This window comes from Marmota marmota, unplaced genomic scaffold (genome assembly GCF_001458135.2).
Source record: "Marmota marmota marmota unplaced genomic scaffold, marMar, whole genome shotgun sequence".
Taxonomy (NCBI): Eukaryota; Metazoa; Chordata; class Mammalia; order Rodentia; family Sciuridae; genus Marmota; species Marmota marmota.
In genome coordinates, this window is record NW_026000082.1 from 31,289,934 (window position 1) to 31,302,941 (window position 13,008).

The 13,008-nt window shown below is 57.4% G+C and overlaps 1 protein-coding gene across 11 annotated transcripts in view; it reads left to right on the forward strand.

The window, feature by feature from the left end:
- The first annotated feature begins 3 nt into the window (after nt 1-3).
- The window catches only part of Adgrb2 (adhesion G protein-coupled receptor B2), a 35,285-nt gene continuing 22,280 nt past the window's right edge, over nt 4-13,008 (forward strand). For 6 of the 11 annotated variants that reach the window (XM_015485349.2, XM_048815875.1, XM_048815879.1 and 3 more), the window contains exons 1-2: nt 4-40; nt 6,661-7,474. In XM_015485349.2, coding sequence (XP_015340835.1) covers nt 6,676-7,474 — 799 coding nt within the window. In that variant the 5' untranslated portion in view covers nt 4-40; nt 6,661-6,675. Of the gene's footprint in view, nt 41-6,660; nt 7,475-13,008 lie in introns of those variants that run through there. The other 5 variants (XM_048815883.1, XM_048815884.1, XM_048815877.1 and 2 more) reach the window with 3 other exon arrangements.

The window sequence follows — 13,008 nt, forward strand, 5'->3', positions numbered from 1 at the left end:
GCCAGCGCTGGCCCCCGCTCCTGCTGCTGACAGCGCCCAGGTGAGTGTTCGGCCCCAGACCCTCACCCGGCCCCGCACCGAACCCTCTCGGCGCGGTACTGAGTTTCCGCACCAGCCCGCACTCGGGGCGCTTTTCTAAACCCATCTCGGCTGAATTCTCCCTCCGCCCGAGAGTCTATTCAACGCTCACCCACCCGTCTTTTTGGGAACTCCCAAGCCTGGGGTCTAGGCCCCCTTCATTTCTGGTGAGTCCTTTTTCTGACCCCCTCCCCCAGCCTGGATCGACCCTTTATGGTCTATGTTAAACTCCCTCCCCCCGCCCCGCCTTTAGAATCCTGACCCAGACAGTCCCCACATCGCTGTCTCGAGTCTTTCCCTGTCTCGGCCCGGATCCGGGCAGCGCGCCCCCTCATCTTGATTAGAACCCCTCTCACCAACCTGCAGCTCCACTGTCTCCCCCCTCCAACTCCCCTCCTAGTCTGGATGCCGGACCCTGGGCCTCTCCTCCACTTCATCTCTGCCGAGAGTCGTTCCTGTACCCTGACCATGCTTCCCCTCTATTTCTGTCCCGAGTGCCCCCTCCCCCATATCTGCCCAGAGTCCCTCCTTCCCTCGCCAATCTCTGCTGCAAGTCCCCTCCCCCCCAGCCTGGAACTGGGGCTGTGTCCCCCATGTTTTCCCCAAGACCTTTCCCTCTGGCCGAGATCTCAACTGGACCGGCATTCCTGACTCCCGTGTTCATCTTTGGCCGGACCCCTCATCCCTCTTCTCTTAATGCTGGGCAAAGAGCCGGGCACCAGACGCACCCTCCCGCAACCCCGGGGGCCGGCATGATTTGTGGATTGTAGGCTGTGAAGTTGGTGGCCACTCCCGCAATGGGCTCGGTCGGGGAGAGCACAGCCGCGGGAAGTCCTCCGCGTCGCGGCCGATGCAGAGCGGGCGACCGGGTCTGTTTCCCGCTGGGGGGAGGGGCGCCTGGGCCCAGAGATGCTGCCCGCCTGCCCGCCTGCCCGCCTCGCCAGCTGCCGGCCGGGCCCCTTGGCGTCCTCTGGCGCCCCCTGCCCGCAGCCCAGGACCCGCCGCCCCTTCTCCTCCCGCGGGCAACCCCGGGTTTCCGCAGCCAGAGCATTACAGCGGCTGCAGGACTGGCTCTGGGAAGTCCCTGGGGATAAGAGTGGTGGGCAATGCTGGGTATCCCCTGGTGCTAGCGCTGACCAAACACTCCTGTTGTCAGGTTCTATGCTTTGAGGATGGGGAGGGGTGGCGGGTTCATCCCAGCATCAAGTCAGGAGCCCCTTGAACGTCAAGCACAGACGGGCTGGACTGGCCCTTGGCTTCAGGACTGTCTGGATGGGCTTGTGTGGGCTTAAACAGGGGTCTCCAGGGATATTCTGTCCGTCTACCTCATGACACTCCCCAGGGGTGGGGTAGAGGCAAAGGTGGGCTCTGTCTGATTTGGGCACGGAGTAGGCTTTTGGGGAATCCACCTGACCCTGGGACAGGGTAGGCATCTGGGGAGCGTCCAGAGCTGCACTGCCACAGGGGTGGGAGTCAGTGTGGGCACTGCACAGGGTATGTCCTGGTGAAGGTGGTTGGGAGATGAGGAAGTGTGTGCCGAGATAAGGCAAGGGGTCTTCTCCTCTCCTGCCCTGCTTAGCCTGTGTTCCTCCTCCCTGATGCTCTTCCCCTGTCATTTTTCAGAAAGGGACTGGTGTTTGTGTGGGGTTGGGGTGGGGGTAGGGAGGTTTGCCCCATGGGCACTTCCCTAATACAAAGGGCGGTCCTAGATGGTCTCTGCTCCCTTCTCTACCTCTCAATCCCCATGTCATGAAGCTGAGAAAGTAGTTAGGAACTTGGCTTTTGGTCAGATGGCTGACTTGGGTTCAAAAGCTATGTGACCTGGGCAAGCTATTTAACCTTTCTGAGCCTCAGTTGACCCTCTGTAAAATGGGTCAGTGTTCACTTTCTCATATACTTGTTGAGAGAATGAAATTAGATTGTTCGTATAGTGTCTGGCACCTATCAATTAATAATGGTAGGTGTGTTGGGCGGTTTGTCTTCACTCCAATCCCCAGGATAATAAAGACAGAAAACACCTTCAGCAACACCCTCCACCCGCTATGAATCCATGGGGCCTGTGACTGTTAGTTACCCATCTCTCCTCAGTAGTTCTGCAGCATTCCACTGGATCTCTCTGGCATCAGCTCTGGCCATAGAGGCAAACATGAACACCAGGCCAAGGTCTCTGAGGTCTAGGTTCAAGTGTAAAGGCTGGGAAGGTGGCATCAGTACAGAGAAGAAACCCATCAGGACTCCCAAAGGCCCACTGTGGGAAATCTGCCACTCTGGGGCTAACAGGAGTCTCTACTTCCTCCAAGGCGATCAGACACCACCAGGAACTTTGCAGGGCAGTTAGCATCGCGGGCTGGAGTTAGGGAACGACCTGGCCTGAGGGTTCAAGGAGTTTGAAGAGACCTGGCTTTGGCCTGAGTGCACAGTGAACAACCGGCAAGGGAAAAGGAGGGACGGAGGGGGGCGAACCCGTGGCGTTCTGCTCCACTGGAAGTCCTCTGGGCAGTGTGGTCGGACCTGGGTCCCACGGGGAGTGGCAGCCTCCCAGCCACCCGCCCGCCGGGGCAGCCCTGACACAGGGAACAAAAGCTTTCGGTTCCTGCAACCGCGGCTCCAGCTGCTGCAAAGTTCCGGGGATGCGGGCGGAGGGCGGCTGAGTCACCGCCCCCTCCCCTGCTGCCGTGCAGCACTGCCGGGCCCCCCCCCCGCGTCTCGGCCGCCCCTCGGTCAGTTTGCCTTTCAAAATCTCCTTAAGGCGTTCAGGAGGCTCCCCACTGCAGTCCCGCTCCTCGTGGCAGGCGGAGCCCGAGAGTGGTGCGGAGCGACCCTCGGTGTCAGGGGCAGAGGGCCGCACCGAGGGCACCAGCTCCCCGCGGTCCCGCCCACCAGCTCCAAGGCAGGATGGCGGGTGCGTGCCTTCCTGTGTGCCACAGCTTCGGGAAAGGAGTCCCTGAGCACCCTGCCCTCCGGTCGGTGCTTGGGCAGAGGACCCGAATGGGGGTCCCCGCCTGCGTAGTGGCCCGGGCTCGGCCGGGCAGCGAGAGCAAGGGAGGCGGAGGGTGAGTGACGGGCGGGCGAATTGGAGCTGCCAGGTGGATAAACGCGACGGATGTGTGCGTCGCCGTGTCCCCCCCTCCCCACCCGCGCCCGCGGCCTGGGCTTGGTGCCCCCGGCAGCCCAGCGTCCCCGTTCGCAACTGGCCTGGCAGACCCAAGTCAATCTCGGGGATCCGGGACACCCGCCGTGACCCCGAGGTGCCCCTTCCCTGCCGCTTTATGCAACACCCCCACTCCCGCCCCAGCCTTATCTTGGCCATTTAAAGCTGTTGCGAAGCCTTGGATTCCTGTTTTGGTACAGAAGGGGAATCTAAGGCTGGGCGGGCCTGTGGGGTCTGAGAGGAAGGGGACCTGAGTGTACTAGGACAGAGTGGGATTCTGGAGCTTGCTGGGGTTCCTGAACTGGAGGACAGGGTTCTTGAGATTGAGATTGCTGCAGGTAACTCTTCACCCATGTCAGCCCGGAGAGGTCCCAAAGGAGGAGGCCTTTTGACTCTTTCCATCAGCCTCCTCTGACCTCAGGAAGTTCTTCCTTCCCTGCTTCTCCTCTCTAGCTCTTGTGCCTTGGGTGTTTGTTGTCTTCCTGGGCTCAAAGTTGGCAAAGCCACTGTAGGGTTCAACCCAGTGAGCCTTCCCAGAGGCTGTGACTTGGACCTCAGCAGGCAAGAAGGGCGCTTCTGTGAGGTTCTGAGAATGGGGGTGGGGCAGGAAGGGAACTCCCTTCTGGGGGTGGCTTAGGGGGAGGACTCTGGGCCAGTTGCCCCAGGTCAGGCCCTTGCCACACACACACATCCTGGAGGGTCTTCAGTGAATCAATGGCTGTCTTTGACTCAACTTGGAATTGGATCTTTGTCTTATTTTGAGGGGTGGGAAGAGACATATAAGAAGCCAGCCGAGCACCCCCAACCCCCGCAGCAGGATGAGGGTCATGCACACCCAGGGTGAGGTCTCAAAATGCTGGAAGGAGACTTAGTGGGTGAGGAGGCTTGGGCAGCGTTTACAGGTGGCTCCATTCTGAAGAAGCCAGGCGGTGGCTCTGGAGGTGTGGATCTCATGCTTCCTGATGGGTTGGCGGCAGCAGAGGTACCAGGCTTCAGAGACACAGGGAGGGGCAGATCCCACCTGATCCTTAGCTGTCATATGCTGAACCTGTGTGTGTTCACACTTGGGAGTATGTGTACATCTCTCTTTATGTGTGCAGGTGTGTGTCTCTACATTGGCACATGTGTGGGCACTCCTGTGAAGTGTGAGATCACGCATCTGTGGTTTTCACCAATCTGTGTATGTCTGTGTGTGCTCATCCATTACAGCACCTATGAATGCCTGCCTACACATATGCCTGTGCTTGCATGCTTTTGTGTGTGTCTTTAGGGCACAAGGATGTTCAAGCTCACGTCTGCTAAGTTGCGGGTATGGAGTGGGGAAGGTTCCCTGCCCTGAGGGAGAGGGGAGGTCAGTTATAATGAGCCCCCACCTCTTCTCTGCTGAGCTGTAGCCATGGCCTGAATTTTGCAGCCTGCTTAAAAATAATTGGGGGCAGTAGGGGGGATTGGATGTCACTCATCATCAGCCGCTGGCTTTGCTGGTGCCACAGTATGCTGGGTGGGTTGAACAGTTTGGGACAGGCGTGATGTGGGATAGGGAAGGTCATGGTTCCCCTTTTTTTAAAGCTCTGATGAGGAGTGTTGGGGAGACCCCAGACTGTTCTGGTTGCTGGTGGCCTTTGGAGGAGGGTGGTGCTGCTCCTCCTCAGTGCCCTAAGCTGGCCTCCACCACCCTCCTCCCACCTCCTGCATGGCTGGGGAGGGGCAGGTGCTTGTTTGTGTTTGTGACTGGGCTTAGGCCTGGCTCAGAGGAGCAGCATGTGGGGATCTGGGGCATGGAGGAGTGTCATGGATGCTGCAGCAAGGGGTGGAATGATAATTGCTGCCCGCCCCCTCCTACTGCTTAGAACTGCCAAGGGGAAATCTGTCCCCAGGGAGCAGCTGTGTCTTGGGAAAATCTCCCATACCTGTGTATTATCCTATGCCTGCCACTCAGTTCCCAGAGTGCATAGCTTGTCCATTTGGCTTGAATTGTGAGCCACAAGCAAAGGGAAGGAGCAAGGGACTCCTGGTGGGAGAAATAAGGGCTGGAGCCTCAGGTCCTGGATTCCAGGCCCAGCTGGCCCATTCTTGTGTCATCTTGAGCAGGTGGCCTTCCTTTTCCAAGCCTCATCTTTTCTCCTTTGATGTGGAAGAGCTGGGCTCTAGGGACCCATTCAGGGCTCTGAGCTGTGCTGTGGCTGGGAAGAGGGAGCTCTGTGGGTCACTTGTGGGGTAGGCCTGGAAATGAGGCAGATTCAGACCTCACTCCAGGCTGCATTTGCCGGTCAGTGGGGAGGAGCCTGGGAGACTGTGGGCAGTGGTTCAGCCTGGCCTGGTGGGTGGGAGGGCACCTGCATCTCTCTCCTGCTCAGCTCCTATCCCCTCTGGCCTGACTGCCCTGGGATAGGGTCCTGGACATCATCCTGAGCCTAGAGTACAGTCCCACCTGCTGGCAGCTCAACTTAGTGCAGCTTTAAGGGAAGGTACAAGTCTATAAACTCTGGTCCCCACTCAGGAGATTGAAGACTATGAGGTGAACCCCAGGGAAATAGCAAGGGATAGGGGTCATGGTGAGCTGGTGGCTTTAACAGGGGTAGCAGTCCTTTGCCAAGCCTTGGAGGATAATCCCATGGAACAGGAGAGGAAGAGAGAGGCTAGAGGGGAATTCCTGTGCCCATTGTGCAGATGAAGAAACTGAGGCTTGCCTGGTCAGTAGGTGGCTGGTTGTGCTGTGCCTCAAGCCTAGCATGCCCTTGCGGGATGTCTGTCTGCAATGTTCCAACCAGGAAACCCACAACAGTGACATGCTTGATGTTCACGCTGCCTCCCATGGGCTTGGCTGGGTTGGGCATGGCCCCTGCATATTGGCTAACTCCACCCCTTTCTTCCCACTCAGTGAAGCACGAGTGAGAATGACATCGTTCCGGGAATAACCTTGAATTGCTCTGATTTATAAAAAAGCAAATCGTTGTCAAACATCAGCACTTTGACAATTACTGTTGGATTACGCATGACACTCCTCACAGCTGATCACGACACGCTGTGACTGAGAGCAACAGTCATGGGGGATAAAGGTTCGGTGGTGGGGATAGCGCTGGAGCCCAACGTCTGGCCCAGATGCTTGTGGTTGATGAGCCCCATGGGAGGAACTGTAGGATGACAGTGACAACACTAAAGCCTTAGGTGTTAAGGTCTAACAAGGTCCCAACATTCTCCTGAGCCCACCCTCATCTATCTTACTTCACCCTTGTAGGAAACCTGTGAGGTAGGTACTGCCACCACTCCATTCTACAGGTAAGGAAACTGAGGCTCAGAGAGGTCAAGTCCCTTGTCTGAGATCACACAGGTGGACCTGAGTGATTGACCAGATGCCCTCTGTGTTCAATGGCCAGGGAGGTTCAGAGCCGGCTATGTGGGGACCCACTGACCTTTGTCTTTTTCCACAGGGCAAGGGACATAGGATGACCCCAGCCTGTCCCCTCTTACTGTCTGTGATTCTGTCCCTGCGCCTGGCCACCGCCTTCGACCCTGCCCCCAGTGCCTGCTCCGCCCTGGCCTCGGGTGTACTCTACGGGGCCTTCTCGCTGCAGGACCTCTTTCCCACCATTGCCTCGGGCTGCTCCTGGACCCTGGAGAACCCTGACCCCACCAAGTACTCCCTCTACCTGCGCTTCAACCGCCAGGAGCAGGTGTGCGCCCACTTTGCCCCCCGCCTGCTGCCCCTGGACCACTATCTGGTCAACTTTACCTGCCTGCGGCCTAGCCCTGAGGAGGTGGTGGCCCAGGCAGAGTCAGAGGTGGGGCGGCCAGAGGAGGAGGAGGAGGCAGCCGCGGGGTTGGAGCTGTGTGGTGGCTCAGGCCCCTTCACCTTCCTGCACTTCGACAAGAACTTCGTGCAGCTGTGCCTGTCAGCAGAGCCCTCCGAGGCCCCGCGCCTGCTGGCGCCCGCCGCCCTGGCTTTCCGCTTTGTTGAGGTCTTGCTCATCAACAACAACAACTCCAGCCAGTTCACCTGCGGTGTGCTCTGCCGCTGGAGTGAGGAGTGTGGCCGTGCTGCAGGCAGGGCCTGTGGCTTTGCCCAGCCAGGCTGCAGCTGCCCTGGGGAGGCGGGGGCTGGCCCCAGCACGACCACGCCTCCTGGTCCTCCTGCTGCCCACACCCTGTCCAATGCTCTGGTGCCTGGGGGCCCAGCCCCACCTGCCGAGGCCGACTTGCACTCGGGAAGCAGCAATGACCTATTCACCACCGAGATGAGATATGGTGAGTCTGAGCAAGGGCTGATGGGATGGGGTGCCTAGGGTGCTTATGGTGTCTGTTAGTGTTCATCCTGGCAGATCCCAGGCCATTTGTGCAGTCATTCACAGATGTTACCTTTGCTCAGCCTTGTCTGGATGTTGGGGTCATCAGAATGGATCAGGGTCAGACCTCAGTCTGGAAGAGTGTGCAATCTCGGTGGATGAAGAGTACAGATGAGACAGTGCAGTGATATTGGAACCCAGGAAGGGACCCCCCTAGCTGGGCAGCCAGGGGCGGCTTCCTAAAGGAAGTGGAGCAGGAACAGAAACCCAAGGGACAAGTGGGGGGAGATGGCAAAAGAGTAGTGAGGGCATTCCAGGCCCCAAGCTCGGAGTGGCCGTGGCAGGCCCTGGCACCGCAAGTTGACAAGTTTGCCTGAAGGCTGGAGTAGGCAGGGAGCAGAGATATACTCCTGCCCACACGGGTCAGTGATTTTTGGCAGTGTCCCAGGGTCAGGGCAGAAGGAAACGAGGAAGAGTGTGCCTGGGTGAAGAGGTCTGAGCTTCCAGGCTGCCTTAGAGGGCTGGGCTGGCTCTGCTCCCAGCATCCCCTCTCCCCTTGTGGGCCCATGTCTTCTGGGACGGAGACCGCCAGCTGCTGGAACTTCCTGCTGACTGGGCAAAAGCTCTGCAAGCCCTTGAGTCCTGCCTGCTCCCGCACCACCCCAGCTCCTATGGCCATGACCACTGACCTGCTTCCTGAAGCTTCAAAATCCTCAAGCCCCTTGTCTGGATCCTGCATGCCTGCTGAACAGTGCTGTGCTGGGGACTGGTCAGGGGGCCTGGCAGGGAACAGGGGTCAAGGACATGGGGGCGGGAGGGAGGCAAATCTGGGAGCTGGTCCCCATAGAGGGTGCCCCTCGCCACCCTGAGCCTCAGTTTCCCCATTTGGATAACAAGTGCTGGTCTACCTACGAGGGGATACAAGGGTGGAAGTCAGGAGGGGCATCTGGGTTTCATGAGGGGTCAGGGGCTTCATGTGAGGGCTGCAGGGAGGATTGGAGGGTGTGGCCTGTCCCTATCCCTGCTTTGGAGGCTAGAACCCTGGAGCTGGGCACTGCTTTTAACTCTTGCCTTGAGTAACAAAGGCATCAGTTTTTTTGTCTGTAAAATGGGGAGATATCCCTGAATTAGTTAGAGGAGGTGTTATAATGACAGTAGCCTCTCCCAGTGCTTTGGAAGGGGGACTTCTTGGTTACCCCATGAGACATTTGGCATCATGCCCATGAATGGTGAGTGCCCAGTGGCCTTGCTGTGGCCTTTCCCAGGCCAGCTTGGCCTCTTAACAGCAGTCGATGAAGCCGTCCGAGTGACAGCCAGGCTGTGGGCAGGTTACAGGCCCTGGAGGCTGGCCTGGGATTTAGTGCCTGCAGGAAGAAATTGAATTTTGCTTCTTTGTCGAACATCGGTGGAGAGCGCTAGGCGTATATCAGGAGGTTTATGGCTCTTCCTGAGTGGCCGCCACTGCCCGTCACTCTTGGGGGCCTTCCCCATTCTGTTTGGCAGAGGGCAGGTTCTTTTGTCTGCCTTTCCCTGGGGTCCACTGGTCCAGTGGTCTGCAGTGGATGAAGCAAGGCTCTGCCCTCATGGGCAGGCACCTCTGGGCAGGCTGCCATGTGGAGCCTGAGCCAGGAGCCGCCAGCTGGGTTTGGTTAAAGCCGGAGGCAGGAGTTGGTTGGAAACTGGGGTACCACGAGGGGTCAGAAGGGCTGGTGGTGGGAAGGCCATCATCAGAGCCTCTGCAGGGACCTTGGGGACTGGAGGTAGATGGAGACTAGATGGCTGATTGCTCTTGGGCATGAGGCCTGGTGTCATCTCTGAGCAGGGAGCCCTGAGCTGGTGCTCCAAGCTGTTCCCAAGCCTGACCTATGCTCTTTCCCCGTCCTACTTGGCATGTCTCCATGTGGTTGCTTTTAAGGAGGGCTCCTCTCAGGAGTTGGCATGGGACAAAGTGGCATCAGCTGGCATAAGTGACCTCAAATTGCACCCTGGTACCAAGAGCTGGCTGGCTTAGCCCCTTCCTCTCCCCTGCAAGCAGGAGGCTCTTCCGCTCTGCCACCTCCTCCCTCCTGTCCAACCTTCCTGATGTGAGAGATGGCAGGCACATGACTTAGTTTGTTGCCCATGTCAGGGTGTGTCTGCAGGTCTGAGGCATCCTCAGGACCTGGAGGATTCTGTGTTGGTGGCAGTGCCACCTTTGCCAAGCCCTTGGACCCTCTCCACATCCTCCATCCATGTCTTTTACGAAGCTCCCTGAGAGTGGGCTGGCTCATGGAGCTGCCAGATAGTGAGACTTGTGGGAACGGTGGTGACAGAAAGAGTGAGACCTTCACGCTACCCCTCTTCCAGCCAGGGGCAGAGGAGCTGGGTTTACCTACCTGGCACACCTGGGAGCTGCTCAATAGCAAGACCACGGAGGGTGAGCTTGGGTTGGTACTGAAAGAGCAAAGAGGCTGGGGACTACGGGCAGTGACCGAGTGAGGTGCCTTGGCCCTCCTCAGAGCTGAGTGCGTTTGACAAGAGGGTACAGGCGCCTGTTAATTTCACGCAAACTGCCTTTGATAGATCTCTTGTTATTTTTGGTGAGTTGAGCCATAAATTTGTGCCATCTTGCTGCCGCAATCTGTTAAGTGTGGGGAAAGGAAGAAAAGGAAGGCAGGCAGGAAGGAGCTCGCGCAGCACTGGCACAGAGGCTGGCTGAGGCCGAGGCTGGAAGGCGGGTCACAGAGGTGGCACCACACAGAGGTGGCACCAGCTGCGGAGCCCAGCTCCTGAGGACTGGCCACCAGCCTGTAGTTCCGTTCCAGGCTTGAGGAGGTACCAGCTCCTGGGGATGGCTGTGCTGAATGACACTTGGAGGAAGAGCCCCCATGTGCCTCCCTTTCTTCTTCAGCTGTCCTCTCTGTCCCCTTGGGGCACTCTCCCATCTGTGACTGGGTGCTGCTGGCCCATCTGCTCCATCATCCAGGTTCTATTCTTGAGGTGTGGTTGTCAGGTGAGCCTGGGGTCTCCTAGGAGGTAAGAGTGGGTTCTGACCCCTACTCTGCCTCTGTTGGTGTGTGACCTGGACAAGGTGCTACTCGCCTTGGGACGTCAGGATCCCCCGTTCTCTGTGCATCACTTCCCTGGTCCAGCATTCCAGACCTTCCCAGCTCTGCCAGAGCTCTGCTCAGCCAGATGTTTTAGCCCCATCCTGGACCCAGCCTTCCCTGTACTCTCCTACCCTTCCAACCTGACACTCCTCCTTGTCCCCTGAGCCCCCTGCTTTCCAGTCTCCTTGCCTTTTCTGGGGCTGTTCCCCACCCTGGAGTGCCCTCTGCCCTTAGTTTTCCAGAATGCCTCATCCTTTAAGCCCAGCTCAACTACTGTCCCCTCCAGGACAGGTTCCATTGCTCCTTTTGGCCAGTCTGGTCTGGTGCAGGAGGTGGGGTCCCCTGCCTATTCAGGGGACAGGCCTGATAGTGAGGAGACAGGCCCCCTCTCAGGACAGGGTGGGGGAGGCCTAGCACATGGTGGCAGCGGTGTTTCCTGGAAGGTCCTGTTTGCCCAGGTGCGTGCCACCCGAGCATTGCGTTCTACCTGAGAACGAGCAGTGCGGCTCAGACTCCCCCAGGCCTCTCAGTGGGGACTGAGTTCCAGCCAGTCCTCACACACATGGTCATGTCTTGATCAGCATGGAGGCACACTTTAAGCCCTGCAGTGCAGTGGAATGACCACTAGTGTACACAGATTTGAAGTGGCCCAGCCCTGGGTTCAATTCCTGACCTCACCACGGCCTTGCTGTGTGTCCACGGGCAAGTTATATTTCACCACCTGTAAAATGGGGATAGTGAGAGGCATTCCGCCATCAGGAATAGTGGAATGGGGAGAATTACACTTGGGAGCGTGGGGAGTGCTTAGCACAGTGTCTGGCTGTCCCGGTCTGTCTTCTGTTGCTAATGACACAATACCAGGGAATGGGTAAGCTGGAAAGAAAAGAGGTTTTTGGCTCACAGTTCTGTTCCAAGGTCAAGGGCTTACATCTGGTGATGGACATCTGGCTGGCAGAGTCCCTAGGTAGTGCAGGGTATCACATGGCAAGAGACAGGGTGTGCACAGGTATAGAAAGCCACCAAGATTCAATCCTGGGGGCTTCACCCTGATGGCCTTTCCTAACCCAAATCACCTCCTAAAGGCCCCACCTCTGAACACCATAGTGAGATTAAGTTTCCATCTTCTTACAACCTCCCAATGGGGATTAAACATCAACACACAAAGCCTTGGGAGACATGTGAACCCCAGCACTTGGCACATGGTAGATCCCTGACAAATGGATGCTGTGTCATCATCATTTAGTGTAATAGGTCCAACAGTTCATGGGCCAGATGTCAAGGGAGGATCAATGGGGGACTGGGCCCCAAAGGGGCGAGAAGGCAGTCTACAGGAGGTGACTTTGAGGTGGGTTTTGAGGAATGAATAGGAACTCACTAGCCTGTGACATTTCTCCTTAAATTTAATTACTTTGTAAATTTAACATATTAAAAAGAAATTTCATATCGTTAATGGAAAGAGAATCACTTATCTGAAATAGAAGATAACCAAAGAAGCAACCACAGTGAAAAACAAAGAGAGTTATTCAATTTTAGCTGGCTGTTTGACTTTCCATTTGTTAGAGAAATTCGCCCGGGGTGGGGACGTGTGAGAGTCTGGGATTACACAGAGACTTTATCTGTCGTGGAGTTGGAAGGATTAGAATCAAGGTGCCTGTATAACATGTCATCTCAGCTGGGATACCTGAGGGTTTGATGGAAGGGGTGGGCACTATTTATTACATCTGGACAACAGGCACAAACCCCACCATCCAGACAGATCAGCCACTTGTCACCCTGATTCAGAGACCTGGGAAGGGGCTAACTTCCCCAGTCTGGATATGGCGTATCTTCATGGCTCGCATGTAAGCCGTTCCACGTCCCCGCCCCAGGCTTCGGGAAGCCTCACTCTGGAGGGCTTAGAGGCAGAGGAGACAGCCTGCGCAAGAGTGTGGGGGTACCAAACTTGCGGGTAGGAGCTATAAGAAGACGAGTTGCTGGGTGACATCCCGAGTGCTGGAGACAGGGCCAAAGGCTAGGACTGCCATCTCAAGACACTGGGACCGCATCCTGGTGACCTGGGGCTTGAGGCAGTGAGAGAAAACTGGGCACTGTGGAGGAGGCAGACTGAATCAGATGGTCCCTGTTCTCCAGGGGCTTCTGGCCACATGGGGGAGGTGGCAGTGACCCAGCCAGCCCTGGTGGGGGGCTGGGGGTAGGTTCATGGCCTGAAGAAGAAGAGTCGTTGGAAGGGGACTGGTTTTCTGGCTGGGTGCCTGGTCTCGCAGGGATTCCCAGTTACACTAGACTGCAGCGGGGGAGCCTGGAGATTTCAAAAGCCACCTCCCTCCCTCTCCCATTGTACCCCTGGGATTCTGATGCACCGTGAGGTACAAGGTGCCCTGCTGGCGCTGGGGAGCCATAGAGGGAC